The sequence below is a fragment of the Oryctolagus cuniculus genome, chromosome 8 (assembly GCF_964237555.1).
Source record: "Oryctolagus cuniculus chromosome 8, mOryCun1.1, whole genome shotgun sequence".
NCBI classification, from domain to species: Eukaryota; Metazoa; Chordata; class Mammalia; order Lagomorpha; family Leporidae; genus Oryctolagus; species Oryctolagus cuniculus.
Window position 1 is genome coordinate 35,640,356 of NC_091439.1, and position 23,938 is coordinate 35,664,293.

Sequence of the window (23,938 nt, forward strand, 5' to 3'; positions counted from 1 at the left end):
ACCTTTCTAAGATTTATTGATTGATTTGAAAGAGAATCTTCCATCCTCTGGTTCATTCCTCAGATGGTTGCAAGAGCTGGGGATGAGCCAAACTGAAGCCAGCAGCCAGGAATTCCTACTGAGTCTCCTACTTGGGTGGCAAGAACTGCAGTACTTTGGCCATCATTTGCTGCTTCTGGCACATTAGGAGAGAGCTGGGTTGGCAATGGAGTAGCTAGGACTCAAACCAGCAATCCACTGTGGGATGCAAGTGTCCCTAGTGCAGCTTAACCTGCTGCACATGCATGCCCTGTATCTGTATTTTTTCAAATGAGTAAACAACAAAACTCTTCTAGGAACAAGATAAACCTAGGAAATATTACGCCATCAAAGGAACCTGATACTTCCCAGAAAATAGTCTCAAAGAAATGGAGAACTACAAATTGTTTAACAAATTATTTAAGATAATCATTTATGGCCGGTGCCGCGGCTCACTAGGCTAATCCTCCGCCTTGCAGTGCCGGCACACGGGTTTCTAGTCCTGGTTGGGGCGCCAGATTCTGTCCCGGTTGCCCCTCTTCCAGGCCAGCTCTCTGCTGTGGCTTGGGAGTGCAGTGGAGGATGGCCCAAGTGCTTGGGCCCTGCACCCCATGGGAGACCAGGAGAAGTACCTGGCTCCTGCCATCGGATCAGCGTGGTGCGCCGGCCGCAGCACACCAGCCATGGCGGCCATTGGAGGGTGAACCAATGGCAAAGGAAGACCTTTCTCTCTGTCTCTCTCACTGTCCACTCTGCCTGTCAAAAAAATAAAATAAAATAAAAAAATAAGATAATCATTTTATAGAAACTCAGTGAACTACCATAAAACAAAACAAAGAAAGACAAGACAATTCAATGATATGAAGAAAGCAATACATAAATAATATGTGTTCAGCAAAGAGGGAGTTATAAAGATCAAATTGGAAATTCTGGAGCTATAGACTACAATGAATGAAGTGGAAAATGTAGTAGAGCTTCAGTATAAGACTTAGTGAGCAGATGAAAGAATCTGTGAACTTGAGGAAAGATTTTTGAATTTAGACAGAGCTTAAAAAGATGAAAAGGAATGAAGAAATGTTATAGTATTCATAACACACTATGAGAAGAAATAATATGTGGATTATAGGAATTTAAGAAGAGAGAGAAAGGAAAAGAGGCACAAAGCTCATTTAAAGAAACAATGTCTGAAAATGTCTAAAATCCTGAGAGATCTAGACATCTTGGTACAACCCAAAAATGACTTTATTGAGATATGTTATGATCAAATTATCAAAAATCAGAGACATAGAATTTGGAAAGCAGTCAGGGAAAAAAGATTCATCACCTACAAGAGAATTTCCATGAGGCTTTCAGTGGATTTCTCAGCAGAACCCTTACAATTATAGAGAAAATGGAATGATATATTCAAAGTACTGAAAAAAGTCATCCACCAAGAATGCTGCCAGTTTTGACAGCTGAATTTTGAAGACATTATGCTCAGTGAAATAAGCCAGATATAAAAAGAGAAATACTGCATTATATCCCTTAGAGTGTGACCGATGACAAAAATAAAAATCATTTATCTGTACACTTAGTGCCTTTCTTGGCATTTAAACTGTATTCCAATTTTTTTTTTTTTTTTAAAGAGAAAGGGTGGGGCCAGCACTGTGGCTCAGTGGGTTAACGCCCTGGCCTGAAGCACTGGCATCCTATATGGGCGCTGGTTTGGGAACTGGCTGCTCCACTTCCTGTCCAGCTCTCTGCTATGGCCTGGGAAAGCATTAGAAGGCCCAAGTCCTTGGGCAGCCCCTGCACCTAAGTGGGAGACCAGGAAGAAGCTCCTGGTTCCTGGCTTCAGATCGACGTAGCTCCGGCCGTTGCAGCCATTTGAGGAGAGAACCATCAGATGGAAGACCATATTTAAATTTTTGATCTTTTCCCAGGCAGGCAATATGCAATATTGTACACTCTTGCGATGCTGGGCATCAACAGAGAGCTGACTCCCAGGCAGCCATTTGATCCTGAGGATAAGTAACCAGTATTCTGCAGTGTTCTGTGTTGCTAAACCATGATGTAGTTCCTTTTTGACTTATGATGTTTTCAACTTAGCATAACTTTTTTTGGGACATAATGTTACCAAAAGTCAAGTAGCATCTGTATATAATGCTGTAGTTTTGTAATATGTTACCATTGGAGAAACTTGGGCAAAAGCTATTTGACATCTCTCTGTTGTTTCTTTTTTTTTTTTTTTTTTTTTTTTTTTTTTTTTTTTTTGACAGGCAGAGTGGACAGTGAGAGAGAGAGACAGAGAGAGAAAGGTCTTCCTTTTGCCGTTGGTTCACTCTCCAATGGCCGCCGCTGCAGCCGGCGCACCGCGCTGATCCTGGCAGGAGCCAGGAGCCAGGTGCTTTTCCTGGTCTCCCATGGGGTGCAGGGCCCAAGCACCTGGGCCATCCTCCACTGCACTCCCTGGCCATAGCAGAGAGCTGGCCTGGAAGAGGGGCAACCGGGACAGAATCCGGCGCCCCAACCGGGACTAGAACCCGGTGTGCCGGCGCCGCAAGGTGGAGGATTAGCCTATTGAGCCACGGCGCCGGCTGTCTGTTGTTTCTTACAATTACATGTGAATCAGAATAATCTCAAAATAAAAAATGTAAACCTTAAAAACAACTTGTAGGATGCATGCAGCTAAAGCAGTGTATAAAGGAAAGTATATAGGCTTAATTACATGTATTTAAGTAGGAGAAAAGATCAGAAAAGTAGGACAAGATAAGCCCAAAGAAAGAAGCAATAGAAACCAGTGGGATAAAAATAAATATAAGATTGGGAAAACCCACAAAGCTAAAAAAGTTGCTTATTCGGGCAGCATTTCATGTAGCATTTAAGCTGCCACTTGGGACACTCGTATCCCAAGTCGGAGTATATGAGCTTGAGGTCTAGCTCTGCTCCTCACTCATGCACACCTGGGAGGCAGCAGGTAATGGCACAAGTTCTTAGGTCCCTACCACTCATGCAGTGGACCCAGATTGAGGTTTTGTTTTGTTTTTGTTTTTTTTTTTTTTTTTTGACAGGCAGAATTAGACAGTGAGAGAGAGAGATAGAAAGGTCTTCCTTCCATTGGTTCACTCCCCAAATGGCTGCTGCAGCTGGTACACTGCGCCGATCCAAATCCGAAGCCAGGAGCCAGGTGCTTCCTCCTGGTCTCCCATGCGGGTACAGGGCCCAAGAACCTGGGCCATCCTCCACTGCACTCCCGGGCCACAGCAGAGAGCTGGACTGGAAGAGGAGCAATGGGGACAGAATCTGGCGCCCCAACCGGGACTAGAACCCAGGGTGCCGATGCCACAGGCAGAGGATTAGCCAAGTGAGCTGTGGCACCGGCCCCAGATTGAGTTCTAAACTCTTCTGATACTCCGAGTATTCTGAGCATTTGCAGCATGAGCCAACAGATGAGAAGATGTGTCTCCTCTCTCCCTCTACCTTTCAAATTAAAAAAAAAAAAAGTAGAATTTTTCAATTGATTGTTTAAAAAGATTTATAAAATTGTTAAATCTCTTTCAAAGTAGATCAAAAAAAGAAGAGTGCTGGTGTTTGAAAAAGCTACTGAATTTTATATTTTAATATTGATCTTCTATCTGATGACTCAGCGTATGCTCTTTTAGTCCTAATAAGTGCTATGTTATATGAAATTTCTGTCAGTGGTCAAATTGCGTCTAAATATTATTAGCATTGTATCTTGCTTTTTAACCTTTAAATTATCTCCATAACGTATTACATTGGCAAAAACATTTAGAAAAATGTTGCATTTTAACAGTGACGCTTAGCAACATTGTATTACTGAATTTACTGAATTAATTCTGTGGTTTCACTGAAGAATGGTAATTTGTGTGGGTTTCTGGTAGATACTTTTTTGTATTTCTGATTTGTCCAGAGTTTTTAATGGCTTTTAAATTTACCAAATGAATTTCAATATCAACTGAGATGATTTTTTTCTTTTTTTTTTCTTTTCTGTTAAATTTTTTTTTCTGTTTAATTTTCTGTTAATTCTGTTAAAATTATCACTAGATTTTGTAAAGTTTCAAATTTTTAATTGTATTTAGATTTAAACTGTCAATTTTAATATGAGAAAGCATTTTAAAATGCGTATTCTGTGTTACAGAAAGCTGTCTTCAAAGGAGACGGAGAAGACATGTTAGAAAACTCAGTAGTTGACCAAAGGTAAATTATTTCCAGAGAAATATGGTTTTCTTAACTAAATTCAATTATCATTAAAATAAATCCTTTAGTATTAGGAATGTTTATTTTATAGTCTGTTATATTAGGCTTAAGTGATCTTAATTAAATTGATGAGTAAAAGCAAGTATTATGGAATCTATAAGACTGGTTGTCAGTGGGGAACAATTTTGCTCCTGTTCTCACAGGAGATACTTGGCAATACCTGGAAACATTGTTGCTTGTCACAGCGTGGGGAATGAGACTGTTAGTAGTATCTAATAGATGGAGGCCAGGGATATTGCTAAACATCCTACAGTGCATAGACCAGCCTGCCTACCATAAAGAGTTTTTCAGTCTGAAGTATTAATTGTGCTAAGGTTAAAGCCCCTGGTTTAGGAAAAAAGGCAAGATATTGATTCCTTTGGGTAAATTAAGCATACTTTTTTAAAAAATTTATAATTCATTCACTTGTTACATATTTATTAAACTACATGGAGCAGCATATGTCGTATTTAAAATTATGCATTTTTGGAAAACCAAGACTCTGTGACAAAACAATATCCTACACAGAGGATCTCTGTGAGACCTCAGAGGAAAGAAAGGGTCATCAAAGAAGGAGATATTCTTCTCTGAAGGGAGAAGAGAACATCCATTTTGCTTACACCTGTGTCCAAATACCAGTGGAGTCTGTGATCACAAAAGGCTTCCATAGCATTGGCAGCCCATGGCAAGAGCCTCAGGTGATTACTGACATCATAAATAAAAAAGAGTGTTAATTGTTAAAGGAACAACAGTAGTCACTGTGCATTTGCTCCCCATGTAGGACCTCTGTCCCTATTGAATTGTAATATGAGAATTGATTGCAAATTCTCTCCCCAAACTGTACTCTATATGTTGTGTGTGGGCATGGGTGCAAATTGTTGAAGTTTATGATCAGCATGGAGTTGGTTCTTGTATATAAAGTCATACTAAAAATGAGCCATAATGAAGAAAGAGATGGGAGAGGGAGAAGGAGGTAGAATGGGAACTGGGGGAGAGGTATGGGAGAAAGAACCACTATATTCCTAATGTTGTATCTATGTAAAAATGTGTTCATTAAATAAAAATTATAAAATAAAATTATGCATTTTTTTCCTCTAGCTTTTTAGCCCCTCTTATTACTGAGTATGATAAAAATATAGAAGAGCTAAATGCACAGCTAAAATATTACCAGGTATGAAATCATAGTTATGAAACTTTTTGTAATAGATTTTTTTCTTTTTAAAAACATTGATAAGGAAGAATCGATAAGCTATAACAATTTTGGGTCTGTATATGTGTTTAAAGATTATCTTCAGTTTTGTCTTTTAATCCAATATTTCCTTGCTCTTGCTATCTGGAAGGAACATCTCTTACATGTGTAGTGCAATCTTTTCATCCTGTTATTATTTGCTTACTTCTTGTTTGTTTGATTTTTCTATCAAACCATCTAAAATTCTTTTAGAGCATTCTGCTTACCTATATTCATCTTGCATTTCCCATAATTCAGAGAATAGTTTTTGTTCCCAAATTTCAAGTGTTTCTCTCAGATGCTTTTGTCTTATTGTTTTAGATGCTATTGATCCACTTTCAGTATAGGCATAAACTATTAACAATTTTTTCTCCCCCAAGATCTCTTAGTAATCAGTTTATTTTAGGAGTGAAGGGAGTAAGGAACAGACAAATTTCTACTCTGGGTCCAGGGCTTCTAAGATGAGAAAAATAGCAGATCCTGAAAAACTAGAATGGTGACACAGAATTGTTCAGGATTATCTCTGAGTCTCAGTGAACCACATTTTTAGAGTATAACCTAATATTTATAATGTTTTTTATATCTGAAAATGCCTCATGTTTTCTCCCCAAATTTTAACCTTTCTGACTGGGATAATAATATAATAGAAGCAAATTTCCTGAATAGAACTTAATATGTATGTTTTAAATTAAGCCCACCAGGAGGCAATGACTTCTCTTTGTAAATAATTAAATATATCCTTCATTGTGTTTGCCAGTATCAATCCTGATCACTTTAGCAGTGGCTAAATTAGCTGTGGCTAGGGTACCAGCATTGACTAATTTAATGCAAATGAAAGAAAGAACCTTTTGTAAAACAACCCTGAGACTGATTTTTGTAGAATGGAATTGCACTTTCCCCCTTACTTTCTCTTCTCTTATATGAAGAAGAGATCATATGGTATGCTTTAAAGTGTAGCACTTAGTAAGCCTTCAATATTTGATGAATGATTGATTGCCAGAACTTATGGGAACAAAATGATGAGAGTTAATCTACTATTTATCAATTAGTGGATTGATATGCAGCTTTATTCAAAGATCACATAATGCTTACAACTTCTAAAAAATAAAGTTAGAGTCTTCTATTGCATCTGGAATAACTTTGATTTTTATTTTAAGGTTATTCCGCTCATACATAAATTTATAGTGTTCCTGCAGACCCAAACTTCTTTAAATGCAGTTTCTGTTTTGTCATTAGTTAATTAAATCTTTTCCTTGTCTTTATTAAGCACTTTTTAGCCTGTAGTCATTACAGTTTGAGCAAACCACAGTTATTTCCTTTAATCTTTCTATTTGACAATTAAAGAGCAAAAGAAAGTTCTGTGCTTAAATAGCATTTTACGTTTGTTTTTGGAATGAATGAATCTCAAGTTTCTGCTGAATTAACTCTGAATTGCTGTGTGACCTTTTTTTGTGCTTTGACTGTTATAAAATAGCTAGTTATCTTGAAGTTAAACTTGTAAATAATCTGTAATCTGATTCATGTATCTCTTTAATCAGCTGTATTACTAACTTGTTAACTTAGTTTTTCCATTTGGCATTTCTTACAACCTAAGGGTGATTACTGAATTAACTAAAAGAAAGAAGCTATAGTAGTAAGCCCAAGAGGCTATCATGATACAAATGGTCGTTACTTCATTTAGAGAGAAAAAAATGTTTTAAGCTCTTCCAAAAATAATGACCCATATAAATCATATCTGTTAATAGAACTAGTTCTTATGGCTTATTGACCCAGTCAAAAATAGTGTATCTTCAAAGCAGGAAAAGTATCAGTGCAATTCTCTATATGAAAGACTTTCTGCCAGCAAATATAACTAGTAAGGAAAATTTTGGTAGTGTGAAATATTCTGTAGATTTCATTTCCTTCCAAATTTCAAATAGTTTGGAATTTTTTACAGTAAAGAATTTGTAATATGATTGCCATGATTCATCTTTAATTTTACTTAATGTGTGTATATGTGTATATAGTTATATATATATACACTATAATTATTTAATACTTTTCAAGTGGCTATTTGTGAAATTTTAAAAGATCAATTTTTTATAAGATTTATTTATTTATTTGAGAGGCAGAGTTACAGACAGAGAGAGGAAGAGACAGAGGGAGAGACAGATAGAGAGGTCTTCCACCTGCTGCAATACTCCCCAAATGGCCACAGTGGCCAGAGCTGGGCCAATCCGAAGCCAGGAGTCAGGAGCTTCTTCCAGATCTCCCACATGGGTGCAGAGGCCCAAGCACCTGAGTCATTCTCCATTGCTTTCCCAGACCATTAGCAGAGAGCTGGATTGGACATGGAGCAGCCAGGACTCTAACCAGTGTCCATATAGGATGCTGGCACCACAGGTGGAGGCTTACTACTATGCCACAGTGCCAGCCTCAAAGATCAATAAGTTTTTTAAAAAATTATAAATTGTGAATAATTGCTACAATAAAATTCAAATCTCTTATCTTGATATTCCAGATTCTGCACCTGCCTTTCCAATTTTATCTCTCACTGAATCGCTCCATATATGGTCAGGCCCAATTGTCTGATAGTGAATTAATTCATTTTGGTTTAATCATGTTACAGGCATAGCAGGAACTTGGAGAAAGTGTACTTTCCAAGCCAACTGAATAGTTAGAATTAACTGTTGCTGATTTTCTAGGCTAGTTGGCCTTTAGCTTCCCAGGTTGACAGGAAGAAAGGTTTGGAGAACTGCCTGTTCCACTCATCCCTTGCCAAGATTCACTTCAGATTTGGCTTCTCTCCTTTAGCTTAGGGCGCATAGTCAAGACTAATGGATGTATCATGAGTTGATTGCAGTTTTGTTTTAAGTATGATTTTACGTGTCTCCAGCTCTCTACTCACCATTCATTCTGAGAGCTTTTTCCCTTTTTTGCTTTTGCTCATATTTCTCTTTACTTGAAATGTTCTTACTTTCTTCTTCAAGTCCTAACAAGCCCATTATTCCTTCAAAGAAAATTAACTGTAACTTCATCTCATTCCCTTTATAGTATCTGTTTTATTCTTCATTGTATTTTGTTTAGTGATTTTTTTTTTAACCCTCTTTCCAACTAAGCATGTCGGTAATCATATCTTGCTATGGCAGCCTCACATCCTGCAGAGAGTTTAGATAATTAATAAAGGTGGTGAATGAGAGACTGAATGACTGCTAAACAAGACCTCTATTTCCTTTTAACCATTAACATTGTACCTTTTGAAATTTAAAAAAATACACATGAGAATATGGGCTTCACCTAAATTGAGGTCTTTACATTGAAAAGGTAGAAATCTTGCGGTATTTGTGGTAGTGACATACTGAGGAATATTTTTCATGTTTATCACATCTATGAATAGTAGGAAATATATTTATAAATATTTGGCAATATATTGCGAAAAATATTTTATATTCTACTCAAAATACATGTTTTACTATAATCTACATATGATTAAACTATTTAATACTGCTTTTTCAGGGATAAAGAATAACTCTTATTTGTAGACTAGTATCATAGAATATGATTGCATGTGAATGGACTACTTAATGGAGATCTAATTATAAAATGTATTGCTACGCCATATTTTATTCTTACAGAAACAGATGGGAGAGATGAAACTACAGCTTCAAAATGTCATCAAGGAAAATGAAAGGTAGACAAATAGCTGTTGATTCTTTTATTGTTGTCTTAGATAACTTTTATTTTTGTTACTTGCTATTTGATATATATAATATACTAGTTAAGACTGTGGACTCAGGGGCCTGATTGGCTCCTGACATCATTACTTACTAGCTGTGTGACCTTAGACCAGTTATTTAACTTCCTTCTGTTTCAGTTTCCCTGTCTATAAATTGAAGATAATAACAGAACCTATTTTATTGGTCTGACTCTAAGAGAAAAAGTAAGGGTTTATTATGGGGTACATAATAATACACAGCTTATGAACACCAGCAATAATAGTTTAGAGCATTATATGTAAACAGACTGACACAATGAAAACTTGTCAACCCACCACCTAGCTTAAAAGCTACAGATGTTTCTAATACCCATGCATGTATCCATCTATTCCTTCCATTTGTCATTCCTCTACCAGAAGTGAATCTTATTTTGAATTTTGTCATTCTCTTCAAATTTTTCTATAGTTATATATAAAACCAATGTATTATATATATTTGCATATAGAAATATGATATCATCTAGTATTCTAGAACTTACTTTTTTGCTAAATATCATGCACAAATGCTTCAAGTGATGAAACAGGTTATGTGAATGTTCAATTTTGCATTTTATTGTCAACTTGATTTCCAAAGTAGTTGCCAATTTATATTTTCATCAGTAATATTTATGAGTTTATATGGATCCATATATTTTATCAGCTTCTTAAATTTGTTGTTTTGACAACTAAGTAAATTTTCATTGTGGTTTTAATTTCCATTTTGCTGTAATAATATGGTTGGCTATTTTTCACATTTGTTTTCCTATTTGTTTTTCTTTTCTCATTGATTGCTTATTCATTTCTTTTTCCTGTTGTCTCTGAGTATTTCTTTAATTTTTCCCTTATTTAGTTTTTGAAGTACATACTTAACGGTGTGCCAGTCAGTGTTAATGTGGTAAACAATAACTAGAGATTTCAAATGAGAAAGAATTTAATTCATTTACATTTAAGTACAATAACACATTAGTTTTGGGGTCACACCTCAGAGGTCAGCAATTTATGCTGCTGCCTTCCATCACTTTTGCTAGCACTGCAGCATAGTTTCCATGAAGCTGGATAATGGAGTGCTGAGTATTGACGACAAGAGACACTCAAGTCCATTGTTTTGCTTGGCTGCTGTCACATCATTAAAAACATGGTCATAACTCACTTCTGCCTTTATTATCTTCCTCTCGTGACTCTGGCTATTGAAATTGTTATCTCATGTACAACTTCAGCTGCAAGGACATCTGAGGATGTGGTGTTTAGACTTTCAGCCATGTGATAAAGACAGGAGTTTGGAAAGGGACAGAAATGAATATGTACCAGTAATCCATGCAACACACTAGATAATAGATATGTCAAGTATCTAGTCCCGGATTGTATTCTGTTTGATGAACAGAATTTCTAAATATTTCATCAAATTCTAAGATACTTAAATCTCTCAGTCCTTTCCTTTGCCCTTAAGAATTTCTTTCTCAGGAAGGAAGGAAGGGGTTGAAGGACAGAGGGAAGTATGGTATCTTCTTAGAACTGTACCTATGAAATACATGAAATATGTTCCTTTTATATTAATAAAAATTAAAAAATTTCTTTATCAGTGTAATGTCATGGAGATCTCTGATATTTGCTCCTAAAAATGTTTAAAACATTTTTCTATCCCAAGTTTTTTAACTTTAACCTTTAAAGTTCCTGTGTAGGACTGAAATCTGAAACATCTTTTGTTAACTTTCACCTAAACTAAAAAAATATGAGTTATACATTTTGCATTCATTTACATTATTTAGTAGTTTATTTTTTATGCTTGTTATATTTTATTTTACTGTGGCTCTGTTTAGGTTAATGCATGTTCTTTAAAACTATTTGCACTCCTATGGAATTATTGTGTCTTTGTTTTGTCATTCTTTTCTCTCCTTTTAACATCACACTCTTCCTTTCAGGCCAAGGTCTTTTTTTTAATTTTTTTTTTATTTGACAGATAGAATTTGAGAGATAGAGAGGCAGAGAAAGGTCTTCCTTCTGTTGGTTCACCCCCCAAATGGCCTCTACGGCCAGAGCTACACCAATCCGAAGCCAGGAGCCAGGTGCTTCTTCCTGGTCTCCCATGTGGGTGCAGGCGCCCAAGCACTGTCCATCCTCCACTGCCTTCCCGGGCCACAGCAGAGAGCTGGACTGGTCTCCCATGTGGGTGCAGGGGCCCAAGCACTTGGGCCATCCTCCACTGCCCTCCTGGGACACAAGAGAGAGCTGGACTGGAAGAGGAGCAACCGGGACTAGAAGAACCCAGCGCCCATATGGATGCCAGTGCTGCAGGCGGAGGATTAGCCAAGTGAGCCACGGTACCGACCCCAGGCCAAGGTCTTTTAAAGCCAGTCTTCACCTACTTAACAATAATGCATTTAGTTAGTCCATTTTCTGTTGGTATAACAACATGCCCCCAGCTGGGTAACTTATAAAGAAAACAGATTTATATGGCTCACAGTTCTAGAGGTCTAAGAGTACAGTGTCTGCATCAGGTTGGCTTCTGATGAGGACCTCGTACTGCCTTATATCTTGGCCAATGAGCAGAAATCTGGGTTGATTCCATATCTTTAGCTATTATGAATTGAGCTGCAATAAACATGGGAGTACAGATAACTCTTTCATATGCTGATTTCATTTCCTTTAGGTAATTTCTCAGGAGTGGGATGGCTGAGTCATATGATAGGTCTATATTCAGATTTCTGGGGTATCTCTATACTGTTCCACAGCAGCTGTACCAGTTTACATTCTCACCAACAGTGAATTAGGATACCTTTTTCCACACATCCTTATCGACATTTGTAATATGCTGATTTTTGTATGAAAGCTATTATAGCTGGGGTGAGGTGAAACCTCATTGTGGTTTTGATTTGCATTTCCCTGATGGCTAGTGATCCTAAGCATTTTTTCATATGTCTGTTGGCCATTTGAATTTCCTCCTTTGAAAATTTCCTCTTTTGAACCCTGGTACTCCATAAGGAATATGTGGCATCCAAATCAGGATCTTAACTGCTAGGCCAAATGCCTGCCTGATATTTACCTTTTTTAAATTAAAACTAAATATTTTTAATACAGAAGGTTTAAATAGCGTTATACAATAGAATTATTTTAAGCATTTATTTTAATAGATATGTTCTCACAATTTGATGAAAATTCAGTGATATTTTATATCAAAGCCATAATTTTAAATTTATTTCACTTTTCCTAATTATATCATTAGTTTATGTTGACAGTATCCTATGAATACAACACAGTCAGTGATGGGAATGAGTTCATATAAATATTTATAAAAAAACAATAAAACTTCTCTTCTAAAATTTTATCTATTTTTTTATAAGGGGGAGAAAATAAATCTCTAGTATTGCATGGTAAACACTTGTCCTGGTACCATGAGGAATACTATTCTCTAAAGTCTCCAAAGTCTCCTAATGCTATCTGCTTAAGCTGTAACTATGGAATTTTAAATTTCTATCTCTAATAATCCTTTATAAAGCTAGAACTAAACTGATTTCTCTGTATGTTTCTATTTTTAATTGAGTTTGCATGTGTATGTGTATGTGTAGACCTCTGATCACACTCCCATTTCATTACCAGCATTTAGCTACTCTGGCCTTCTTAATTTGCTTCCTTACACATTGCAAACCAGAGAAACTCACTTGTTTCTTCTACCTAGAAAGATCTTCTTCCAACCCACATTAGACTGGTCTCTTCTTTCTGTCCAAGTCTCTAATCAGCAAGGCAATATCTAGCACTGTTCTTCCTAACCCCTCCCACCTTTCTTTATGCTATACAATTTAATTTTACTCGTATTACTTTATTAATACCAGAAAGTATTTATCTGCTTGCTTATTATTTTTCTCATAAACTAGAATATGTCTGGCAGAGCCTTCATCTGTGCTTTTTATCACTTTACCTATTACTATTGAGAGGCACTTAATACATAGTAAATGCTTATTAAATCCTTTTTTCTTGAATTATTTCATGCATTAAAAATGTAAGCACATATAAGAAAACTTCAAAGAGTATTTTCAAAAGTGGAATTGAAAGATAAATTTATTTTGGTACAAAATAATTTTGAAATCCAAACATAGCTTTTTTACAATATTTACATGAACTTTTGGAAGACCTTTTGTATATTCATATTTGGCATTTTTTGCTCTGGGAAACAGAGGCTTGGATAATTTTATGTAAATTGAAATATCTACAACTGGAAAATAATCAGGGACATCTCCAAGGGTGTGCTTCTCTGCCATTTGCACAGCCTTTGCGTCTGTTTTGTTGGCACCCCTGACCTCTGTGAAGCTGCTCTTCTAACTTTTACAGTCAAAATGCCAATGTTCTCTGTTCTCTAGTTCTAATCCTGAAGACACTCAGTATTATTAATTTAGCTAAGTGCCATGACTTGTATTTGTTGGAGCTTTTTGTTCCAGCTAGCTTATGATAGTGTTTGAATGGATCGCACTGAAAAAGATGCAGATTTTAATCTAATCATTGGCCTTTCCTGTGCACAGAATGACCCATGTAGTTCTCCAGAGCCACTACATATGATCAAGGACTACTTAAATCTCTGCAAGTTAGACCTCATGATATATTCCGTGTCCAGTGTGTATGTTAGCAGTAATTGTGGAAGAACTGACTCTAATTGGAGACATAGAGAAGACTTAAATGAGTAGGTGAAATCTTAGCCTATTCTTTCAGAATGAGTAGGAGTTCATTACCTGAAAAAAACAATTATATTCTCAATAAACTACAAGTCATTTAATATGGCAGAATTTCAGTATATGTAGGGAAATCATACATGATGAAAGTGGAATAGTGGGAAGGGACCAAATGATGAAAGATTTTACATACTTTGCTAAGCAATTTGAATTTTTCTTACACATAGCAGAGGGGGCACTTCGAGGATTTTAAACAGAGGATAGGGTATACTTTAGAAAGACTTTTTTTCCAGTTGCGATTTAGAAATAGAAAATACCAGGGGACTGGTGTCATGGCTCAGTGAGTCAGGCCGCTTGCACCATCAGCATGCCTATTTAAGCACCATTCTTTATTTTTTTAGAAAGCTTTTTTAAATAAATATAAATTTAATAGGCACAGCTTTTGGAATATAGCAGTTCTTCCCCCCATATCCTTCCTCTCACCCCCACTCCCGTCCTACCTCCTACTCCCTCTCCCATCTCATTCTTCATCAAGATTCATTTTCAATTATGTTTATATACAGAAGGCCAACTCTATAGTAAGTAAAGATTTCAACAGTTTGCAACCACACTGACACACAAAGTATAAAGTATTATTTGAGGACAAGTTTTACCATTAATTCTCATAGTACAGCTCATTAAGGACAGAGGTCCTGCAGGGGGAGTTAGGGCACAGTGACTCCTGTTGTTGATTTAACAAATGATACTCTTATTTATGACATCAGTGATCAACTGAGGCTCTTGTCATGAGCTGTCAAGGCTATGGAAGCCTTTTGAGTCCACAAACTCTGTCAGTATTTAGACAGGGTGATAAGCAAAGTAGGTCTCTCCTCCCTTCAGAGAAAGGTACCTCCTTCTTTGATGGTCCGTTCTTTTCATTGGGATCTCACACAGAGAGATCTTCACGTAGGTCATTTTTTTTCCACAGTGCCTTGGCTTTCCATTCCTAAAATGCTGTCATGGGCTTTTTAGCCAGATCCAAATGCTTTAAGGGCTGGTTCTGAGGCCAGAGTGCTGTTTAGGGCATTTGTCATTCTTAGTCTGTTAAGCACCATTTCAAATCCCACCTGCTCCACTTCTGATCCAGCCCCCTCCTGATGCTCCTGGGAAGGCAGCAGAGAACGGCCCAAGTGTTTCGGCCCCTGCCACCCAGTATATATGTTAGCATGTATTAGCCTGGGAGACCCAGATGGAGTCCCAGACTCCTGGCTTCTGCCTGACCCAGCATTAGTTGTTGCATCATTTTGGGGAGTAATCCAGCAGATGGAAGAGTTCCCTCTCTCTATCTATCTCTCTCTCTCTTTAACTCTGCCTTTAAAATAAATAAGAATACTAATTCAGGAAAGAATGGTAGACAGTTCATTGGAGGGGCTTAAGAAGGGAAGCATTGGTTCTTCTTGGTAGGGTCATCTGTCTTACTCCCAAAAAGATATGCTGCACTGAAGCAGTGGTGTGGATAGTTTTACCAAGGAGGCTTGCATTTAGCAGAGGAGAGAAATCTATCATTCATCATAGGGAGAGCAGTTATCTAGAATGTTTTTTAACTATGTGTATTTATCTTACTCTGTGTTTTGTGTTATTTGATTGATTCTGAAATTAACTAGCCATTCCCCTGACTCTCATTTTAAGACCTTCAAAACTGACACGTCACTGTAGTCAGTCATTGGCATATCAGAATTTATTAAGCAGTATTTTTGTTACTGCTGTGTAAAACAATGGAGTATCTTTTTTTTTATTTTTTTATTATTTTTTGACGGGCAGAGTGGAAAGTGAGAGAGAGAGAAAGGTCTTCCTTTGCCGTTGGTTCACCCTCCAATGGCCGCCGTGGCTGGCACGCTGTGGCCGGTGCACTGCGGTGATCCGATGGCAGGAGCCAGGTACTTCTCCTGGTCTCCCATGGGGTGCAGGGCCCAAGGATTTGGGCCATCCTCCACTGCACTCCTGGGCCACAGCAGAGAGCTGGCCTGGAAGAGGGGCAACCGGGACAGAATCCGGCGCCCCAACCGGGACTAGAACCCGGTGTGCCGGCGCCGCTAGGCGGAGGATTAGCCTAGTGAGCCGCGGTGCCTGGAGCATCTTTATATCAAAGACAAACTGAATTGGAATACAAGTTAGAATTGTGTTTGATTCGTCTTTGTCATCTAAAAAATCTAAACTTTTAGAAAAGATCATCTTTTCCAACTTTTTATTGTCTAATTGTGATAATTGGTTATGATTTCATTGCTGCAGTTACTGGCTGGTGATTTTCCTGCTATCAGTATTTGAATCTATCTGTAACTCAGTTTTTTTAATCTACAAAATAAGAAATCTAGACTATAAGATTTCAAAACTTTTTAATATATTTTATGATTATAGTAAGTGCTATCTAAATATTTACCTGGAATGACACTGTATAATTTCAGTTTTTTTGGATTTGTTGAGACTTGCTTTATGGCCACCATGTGGTATGTCCTAGAGGAAGATCCATGCACTGATGAAATGAATGTTTATTCTGCAACTGTGGAATGAAATGTTCTGTAGATATCAGTTAGGTCCATTAGGTCCATAGTGTAGATTAGCTCTGTTGTTTCTTTGTTGTTTTTCTGTATAGTTGGTCTGTCCGTTGATGAAAGTGGATGTCGAAGTCCCCAATTATTATTATATTGGAGTCTATGTCTCCCTTTAGATCCATTAACATTTGTTTTAAATAGCCATTTACACTGGCATTGGGTGCAAATACATTTACTATAGTTACATCTTCCTGTTGAATTGATCTGTTAATCATTACGTAATGTCCCTTTGTCTCATTTAACAGTTCTGTGTTAAAGCCTGTTTTGTCTGATGTTAGGTTGGCTACTCCTGCTTGTTTTTGCTTGCCATTAGCAGAGAATATATTTTTCCATCCTTTCACTCTGAGTCTGTGTTGGTGAGGTGTGTTGTAGGCAGCAAATTTATAAATCTTGTCTTTTAATCCATTCAGTTAGTCTGTGTCTTTTAGTGGGAGAATTACTGTATATATACATGATGGAATATTACCAAGCCATGAAAAAAGGAAATTCTATCTTTTACAACAAAATGGATGCAACTGGAAACCATTACACTTAGTGAAATAAGCCAGTCCCAAAAAGACAAATATCATGTTTTTTCTGCTATGTGGTAGTTAATATAGAATACAAAAATTATGTAGGAATGAAACAGACATCTTGTAATTTGATTATTCATTTTAGCCCTTGTACTCCTGTGGAACTGTGGTCTTTCTGCTTTTTACTCATTGAGTATTATGGTTTGTGGTGCATCATACCTGTGGTTATACAGTGCATTGAAATTATGTTGTAATAAAAGTTAAAAAAAGGAGGGCACTATGAGAAACAATGACTTGATCAGCCCTTGTCCTGTCAAGGAACAACTTACTATTTTATTCCTTTTAATATTTTTTGTTTTACTTAATACCATTGGTTGAACTCTTTAATTAACACACAATTATTCTTAGGCATTTAAATTTAACTGAAAAGTGATCTCTGTTAAATATAAGAGTGGGAATAAGAGAGGGAGGAGATGTACAGTTTGGCACTTGCTCACATGGACTTACCCCTAATGGTAGAGCTAGAAACGTGCCAGGAGATTCCAATTCAGTCCCATCAAGGTGGCTTGTACCGATGCCATCTTACTAGTCAAAGTGATCAGTTTAAGTTCATAATTGATCATAATGATAGGATTAAGTGACAAAGGGATCACATAAACAAGACTATTGTCTGCAAATAATAATTGATAGAATTAAAAAGGAGCGAACAAAATAACATGAGAAGTGGGATACACAGCAGACTCATAGAATGGCAGATGTCCTAAACAGCACTCTGGCCTCAGAATCAGCCCTTAAGGCATTCAGATCTGGGTAAAATCCCATGAGAGTATTTCAGGCATAGAAAGCCAAGACACTCTGGCCAAAAAAAAAAAAAAAAAGTAAAATAGAAAAAACCCAAACCTAAATGAAAGATCTCTGTGAGTGAGATCCATCCCAGTGGAAAGAACAGGCCATCAAAGAAGGAGGTACCTTTCTCTGAAGGGAGGAGACAACTTCCACTTTGACTATTACCTTGTCTAAATAAGATCAGAGTTGGTGAACTCAAGAGGCTTCCATAGCCTGTGGATTCGTTTCTGAGATGAAGAGCGTGGTGGGGGCAAGAGGCGTGGAGTCACCATAAGGACCCCAGGAGTTGGGTGAAAGCAGGCCTGAGGCAAGCAGCCTGCAGACTCGTTTATTTCAGTTGCTACAGCAGCTTATATAGCCAAGGCAGCCAATCCGGTCAAGGGGCAGTCTGTGCCCTAACCAATCACAACCTGTTGCCAGGCAGGCTCCATTGTCATGTGGTTTTCGAAGCCATCCAATCACAGTCTGTTGTCAGTCAGGCTCTGTTGTCATGTGGTTTCCGAAACCATCCAATCACAGCCTGTTTCCAGGCAGTTTCTGTTGCCAGCAGCCATCCTGGCATGGCCTTCTCATTCCACCACAAGGAAGCATAAGCTGTTTTGTATTATTATATTGTATACATACATATGTATATATACATGTATATATTATATTGTATATATTGTATATTGTATTATTATTATTATTATTATAAGCTTTTTGTATTATTGGTGTGCTTCCTGGCATAAGATAGAAAGAAGCCTTCTTATCTCTTAGTAATTAGTATGTTGAGTGAGAGTCAGTAAAATCAAGAATCACATAAAGTATACTTCAAAATTTTTGGCTTTGAGTTAATATAATGACATTTATTCTTTTACTTTTTGATACAATGCCAAGCTCTTTCTTTGAGTAAGGAATTCTGCTAATTATAGTTCTTTGTTATCCACATGTAAACCATATGGATATAATATATTTATAATTTCTAGTTTTCCTTTTTTTTTTTTTTTTTTTTACCAAGAGCAAGAACTTAAAGATCCTTTTTATCTCCTTTTAATACTTTTTGGTTTTATAATTTTTCTGACTTCTTATAATTATCTTTACTTACCTTTAATTCAACAGTGGTTACTTAACAACTCATCTTTATTGGACCTTTCACATTCAGTTTAGGTTTTACAGGGAAACTAATTCTTCTGTGGTCTTATTTTTCACTTTGGCTTATATTTAATTAAATTGTGAGATTATAATAACAGGTTTTGACTGAGATGGTAAATTGCTTAACATCTGTTGCAATCTCCTTTTTGTAACACTTTCTGTACTGCAGAGGCTGAAAAATGAAAAATCAGTTCAGGATATAACTTAGGGTCTGCTGATGGAAGAACTTGTTTGAGACCTGAATCAGAAAATATCTAGATGGAAAGGTAGTACCTTTAACATCTTTTTTTGTGGATGAGAATCAAACCAGTGTAGTATGGCTCTAGAGTCAACAATTCTGGCAGCCACTCCTTTCACAGAATTTGCACCAAATCTTACAGATCAACTGATTGATGTGTGGTGCAGTTAGTATTATTAATAATAAGGATAATTCTGTTTGCCCCTAGAAATCTTTTTTTTAATGTTTGGATTTTCTTTTATTTTATTTTATTTTATTTTTTTTTAACTTTTATTTAATGAATATACGTTTCCAAAGTACGAATAATGGATTACTATGGCTTCCCCCCCATACCGTCCCTCCCACCCACAACCCTCCCCTTTCCCACTCCCTCTCCCCTTCCATTCACATCAAGATTCATTTTCGATTATCTTAATATACAGAAGATCAGCTTAGTATACATTAAGTAAGGATTTCAACAGTTTGCTCCCACACAGAAACATAAAGTGAAAAATAATAGATGATTTTTTTTAAGTGATGATGAAATCAGATCAGACCTATTGTCATGTTTAATCCCAGTGAGAGTCAAGTTGATAGTTTCTTTTCTTTTCTTTTCTTTTTTTTTTTTTTTTTTTTTACAGAGGATCAGTTTAGTATGCATTAAGTAAAGATTTCAACAGTTTGCACCCCCATAGAAACACAAAGTGAAATATATTATTTGAGTACTCGTTATAGCATTAAATCTCAATGCACAGCACATTAAGGACAGAGATCCTACATGAGGAGTAAGTGCACAGTGACTCCTGTTGTTGACTTTACCAATTGACACTCCTGTCTATGGCATCAGTAATCTCCCTATGCTCCAGTCATGAGTTTCCAAGGCTATGGAAGCCCCTTGAGTTCTCCGACTCTTTTCTTGTTTAGACAAGGTCATAGTCAAAGTGGAGGTTCTCTCCTCCCTTCAGAGAAAGGTACCTCCTTCTTTGAAGACCTGTTCTTTCCACTGAGATCTCACTCACAGAGATCTTTTGCCAGAGTGTCTTGGCTTTCCATGCCTGAAATACTCTCATGGGCTTTTCAGCCAGATCTGAATGCCTTTAGGGCTGATTCTGAGGCCAGAGTGCTATTTAGGGCATCTGCCATTCTATGAGTCTGCTGAGTATCTCACTTCCCATGTTGGATCACTCTCCCCTTTATTTATTCTATCGGTTAGTGTTAGCAGGTACTAGACTTGCTTATGTGCTCCCTTTGACTCTTAGTCCTTTCATTATGATCAATTGTGAACTGAAATTGATCACTTGGACTAGTGAGATGGCATTGGTACATGCCACCTTGATGGGATTAAATTGGAGTCCCCTGGTATGTTTCTAACTCTACCATTTGGGGCAAGTCAGCTTGAGCATGTCCCAAATTATATATCTCTTCCCTCTCTTATTCCTACTCTTATGTTTAACAGGATTCACATTTCAGTTAAATTTCAACACTTAAGAATAACTGTGTATTAATTACAGAATTAAATCAGTCATATTAAGTAGAACAGACAAAAAAACTACTAAGAGGGATAATGTATTAAGTTGTTCATTAACAGTCAGGGCTATGCTGATCAAGTCACCGTTTCCCATAGTGTCCCTTTCACTTCAACAAGTTTCCTTTTTGGTGTTCAGTCAGTTGTCACCGATCAGGGAGAACATATGGTATTTGTCCCTTTGGGACTGGCTTATTTCACTCAGCATGATGTGTTCCAGATTCCTCCATTTTGTTGCAAATGACTGGATTTCGTTGTTTCTTACTGCAGTATAGTATTCTAAAGAGTACATATCCCATAATTTCTTTATCCAGTCTACCGTTGATGGGCATTTAGGTTGGTTCCAGGTCTTAGCTATTGTGAATTGTGCTGCAATAAACATTAGGCTGCAGACCGCTTTTTTGTTTGCCAATTTAAATTCCTTTGGGTAAATTCCAAGGAGTGGGATGGCTGGGTCGAACGGTAGGGTTATATTCAGGTTTCTGAGGAATCTCCAGACTGATTTCCATAGTGGCTTGACCAGTTTGCATTCCCACCAACAGTGGGTTAGTGTCCCTTTTTCCCCACATCCTCGCCAGCATCTGTTGTTGGTAGATTTCTGAATGTGAGCCATTCTAACCGGGGTGAGGTGGAACCTCATTGTGGTTTTGATTTGCATTTCCCTGATTGCTAGTGACCTTGAACATTTTTTCATGTGCCTGTTGGCCATTTGGATTTCCTCTTTTGAAAAATGTCTATTGAGGTCCTTGGCCCATCTCTTGAGTGGGTTGTTTGTTTTGTTTTGTGGAGTTTCTTGATCTCTTTGTAGATTCTGGTTATTAACGCTTTATCTGTTGCATAGTTTGCAAATATTTTTTCCCATTCTGACGGTTGTCTCTTCACTCTCCTGACTGTTTCTTTTGCAGTACAGAAACTTCTCAATTTGATGCAATCCCAATAGTTAATTTTGGCTTTGACTGCCTGTGCCTCCCGGGTCTTTTCCAGAAATTCTTTGCCTGTGCCAATATCTTGAAGGGTTTCTCCAATGTTCTCTAGTAACTTGATGGTGTCAGGTCGTAGATTTAGGTCTTTAATCCATGTTGAGTGGATTTTTGTGTAAGGTGTAAGGTAGGGGTCTTGCTTCATGATTCTGCACGTGGAAATCCAATTTTCCCAGCACCATTTATTGAATAGACTGTCCTTGCTCAAGGAATTAGTTTTAGATCCTTGATCAAATATAAGTTGGCTGTAGATGTTTGGGTTGATTTCTGGTATTTCAATTCTGTTCCATTGGTCTATCCCTCTGTTTCTGTACCAGTACCATGCTGTTTTGATTACAACTGCCCTGTAGTATGTCCTGAAATCTGGTATTGTGATGCCTCCGGCTTTGTTTTTGTTGTACAAGATTGCTTTAGCTATTCGAGGTCTCTTGTGCCTCCATATAAATTTCAGCACCAATTTTTCCAGATCTGAGAAGAAGGTCTTCGGTATCTTGATTGGTATTGCATTGAATCTATAAATTGCTTTTGGGAGAATGGACATTTTGATGATATTGATTCTTCCAATCCATTTCTTGGTATCCTCTTCTATTTCTTTCTTTAAGGTTTTGTAATTTTCATCGTAGAGATCTTTAACGTCCTTGGTTAAGTTTATTCCAAGGTATTTGATTGTTTTTGTAGCTATTGTGAATGGGATTGATCTTAGAAGTTCTTCCTCAGCCATGGCATTGTCTGTGTATACAAAGGCTGTTGATTTTTGTGCATTGATTTTATACCCTGCTACTTTGCCAAACTCTTCTATGAGTTCCAATAGTCTCTTGGTAGAGTTCTTTGGGTCCCCTAAATAAAGAATCATGTCATCTGCAAAGAGGGATAGTTTGAGTTCTTCCTTCCCAATTTGTATCCCTTTAATTTCTTTTTCTTGCCTAATAGCTCTGGCTAGAACCTCCAGAACTATATTGAATAGCAGTGGTGAGAGTGGACATCCCTGTCTGGTCCCAGATCTCAGTGGAAATGCTTCCAACTTTTCCCCATACAATAGGATGTTGGCTGTGGGTTTTTCATAGATTGCTTTGATTGTATTGAGGAATGTTCCTTCCAAACCCAGTTTGCTTAGAGTTTTCATCATGAACGGGTGTTGTATTTTATCAAATGCTTTCTCGGCATCTATTGAGATAATCATATGGTTTTTCTTCTGCAGTCTGTTAATGTGGTGTATCACATTGATTGTCTTGCGCACATTAAACCATCCCTGCATACCAGGGATAAATCCCACTTGGTCTGGGTGGATGATCTTTCTGATGTGTTGTTGCATTCTATTGGCGAGAATTTTATTGAGGATTTTTGCATCTATGTTCATCAGGGATATTGGTCTGTAATTCTCTTTCAGTGCTGCATCTTTTCCCGGCTTAGGAATTAAGGTGATGCTGGCTTCATAGAAAGAATTTGGGAGGATTCCCTCTTCTTCAATTGTTCTGAATAGTTTGAGAAGAATTGGAGTTAGTTCTTTAAATGTCTGGTAGAATTCAGCAGTGAATCCATCTGGTCCTGGGCTTTTCTTTGTTGGGAGGGCCTTTATTACTGTTTCAATTTCTGTCTCAGTTATGGGTCTGTTTAGGTTTTCGATGTCTTCCTGGTTCAATTTAGGTAGGTTGCATGTGTCCAGGAATCTATCCATTTCTGATAGGTTTCCCTGTTTGCTGGCATACAAGTCCTTGAAGTAATTTCTGATGATTCTTTTTATTTCTGTGGTGTCTGTTGTTACATTTCCTTTTTCATCTCTGATTTTATTGATTTGGGTCTTTTCTCTTCTTTTTTTAGTTAGTTGGGCCAATGGGGTGTCAATTTTTTTTATTTTTTCAAAAAACCAGCTCTTCGTTTGGCTGATTTTTTGTAATGTTTTTCTTGATTCAATCCTGTTGATTTCTTCTCTGATTTTAATTATTTCTCTTCTCCTACTAGATTTGGGTCTGGTTTGCTGTAGGTTTTCTAGATCCTTGAGGTGAATAGAAAGCTCATCTATTTGGTGCCTTTCCAATTTCTTGATGTAGGCACCTATTGATATAAACTTTCCTCTTAACACTGCTTTTGCTGCGTCCCATAAGTTTTGGTATGTTGTGCTGTTATCCTCATTTACTTCCAGAAAGTTTTTGATTTCTCTTTTGATTTCTTCTATGACCCATTGTTCATTCAGGAGCATGTTGTTCAATCTCCATGTGTTTGCGTATGCTCTAGGGATTCCTGAGTTGCTAATTTCCAACTTCATTCC

General features: G+C 37.2%; 1 protein-coding gene across 3 annotated transcripts in view; it reads left to right on the forward strand.

Annotated features, from left to right (window-relative positions):
* Positions 1 to 23,938, forward strand: part of SCLT1 (sodium channel and clathrin linker 1) — a 278,922-nt gene that overhangs the window by 39,442 nt on the left and 215,542 nt on the right. For all 3 annotated transcript variants that reach the window (XM_017347573.3, XM_008267951.4, XM_051819886.2), the window contains exons 3-5: positions 4,157 to 4,215; positions 5,353 to 5,425; positions 9,097 to 9,152. In XM_017347573.3, the coding sequence (XP_017203062.2) occupies positions 4,157 to 4,215; positions 5,353 to 5,425; positions 9,097 to 9,152 (188 nt within the window). The remainder of the gene's footprint in view (positions 1 to 4,156; positions 4,216 to 5,352; positions 5,426 to 9,096; positions 9,153 to 23,938) is intronic.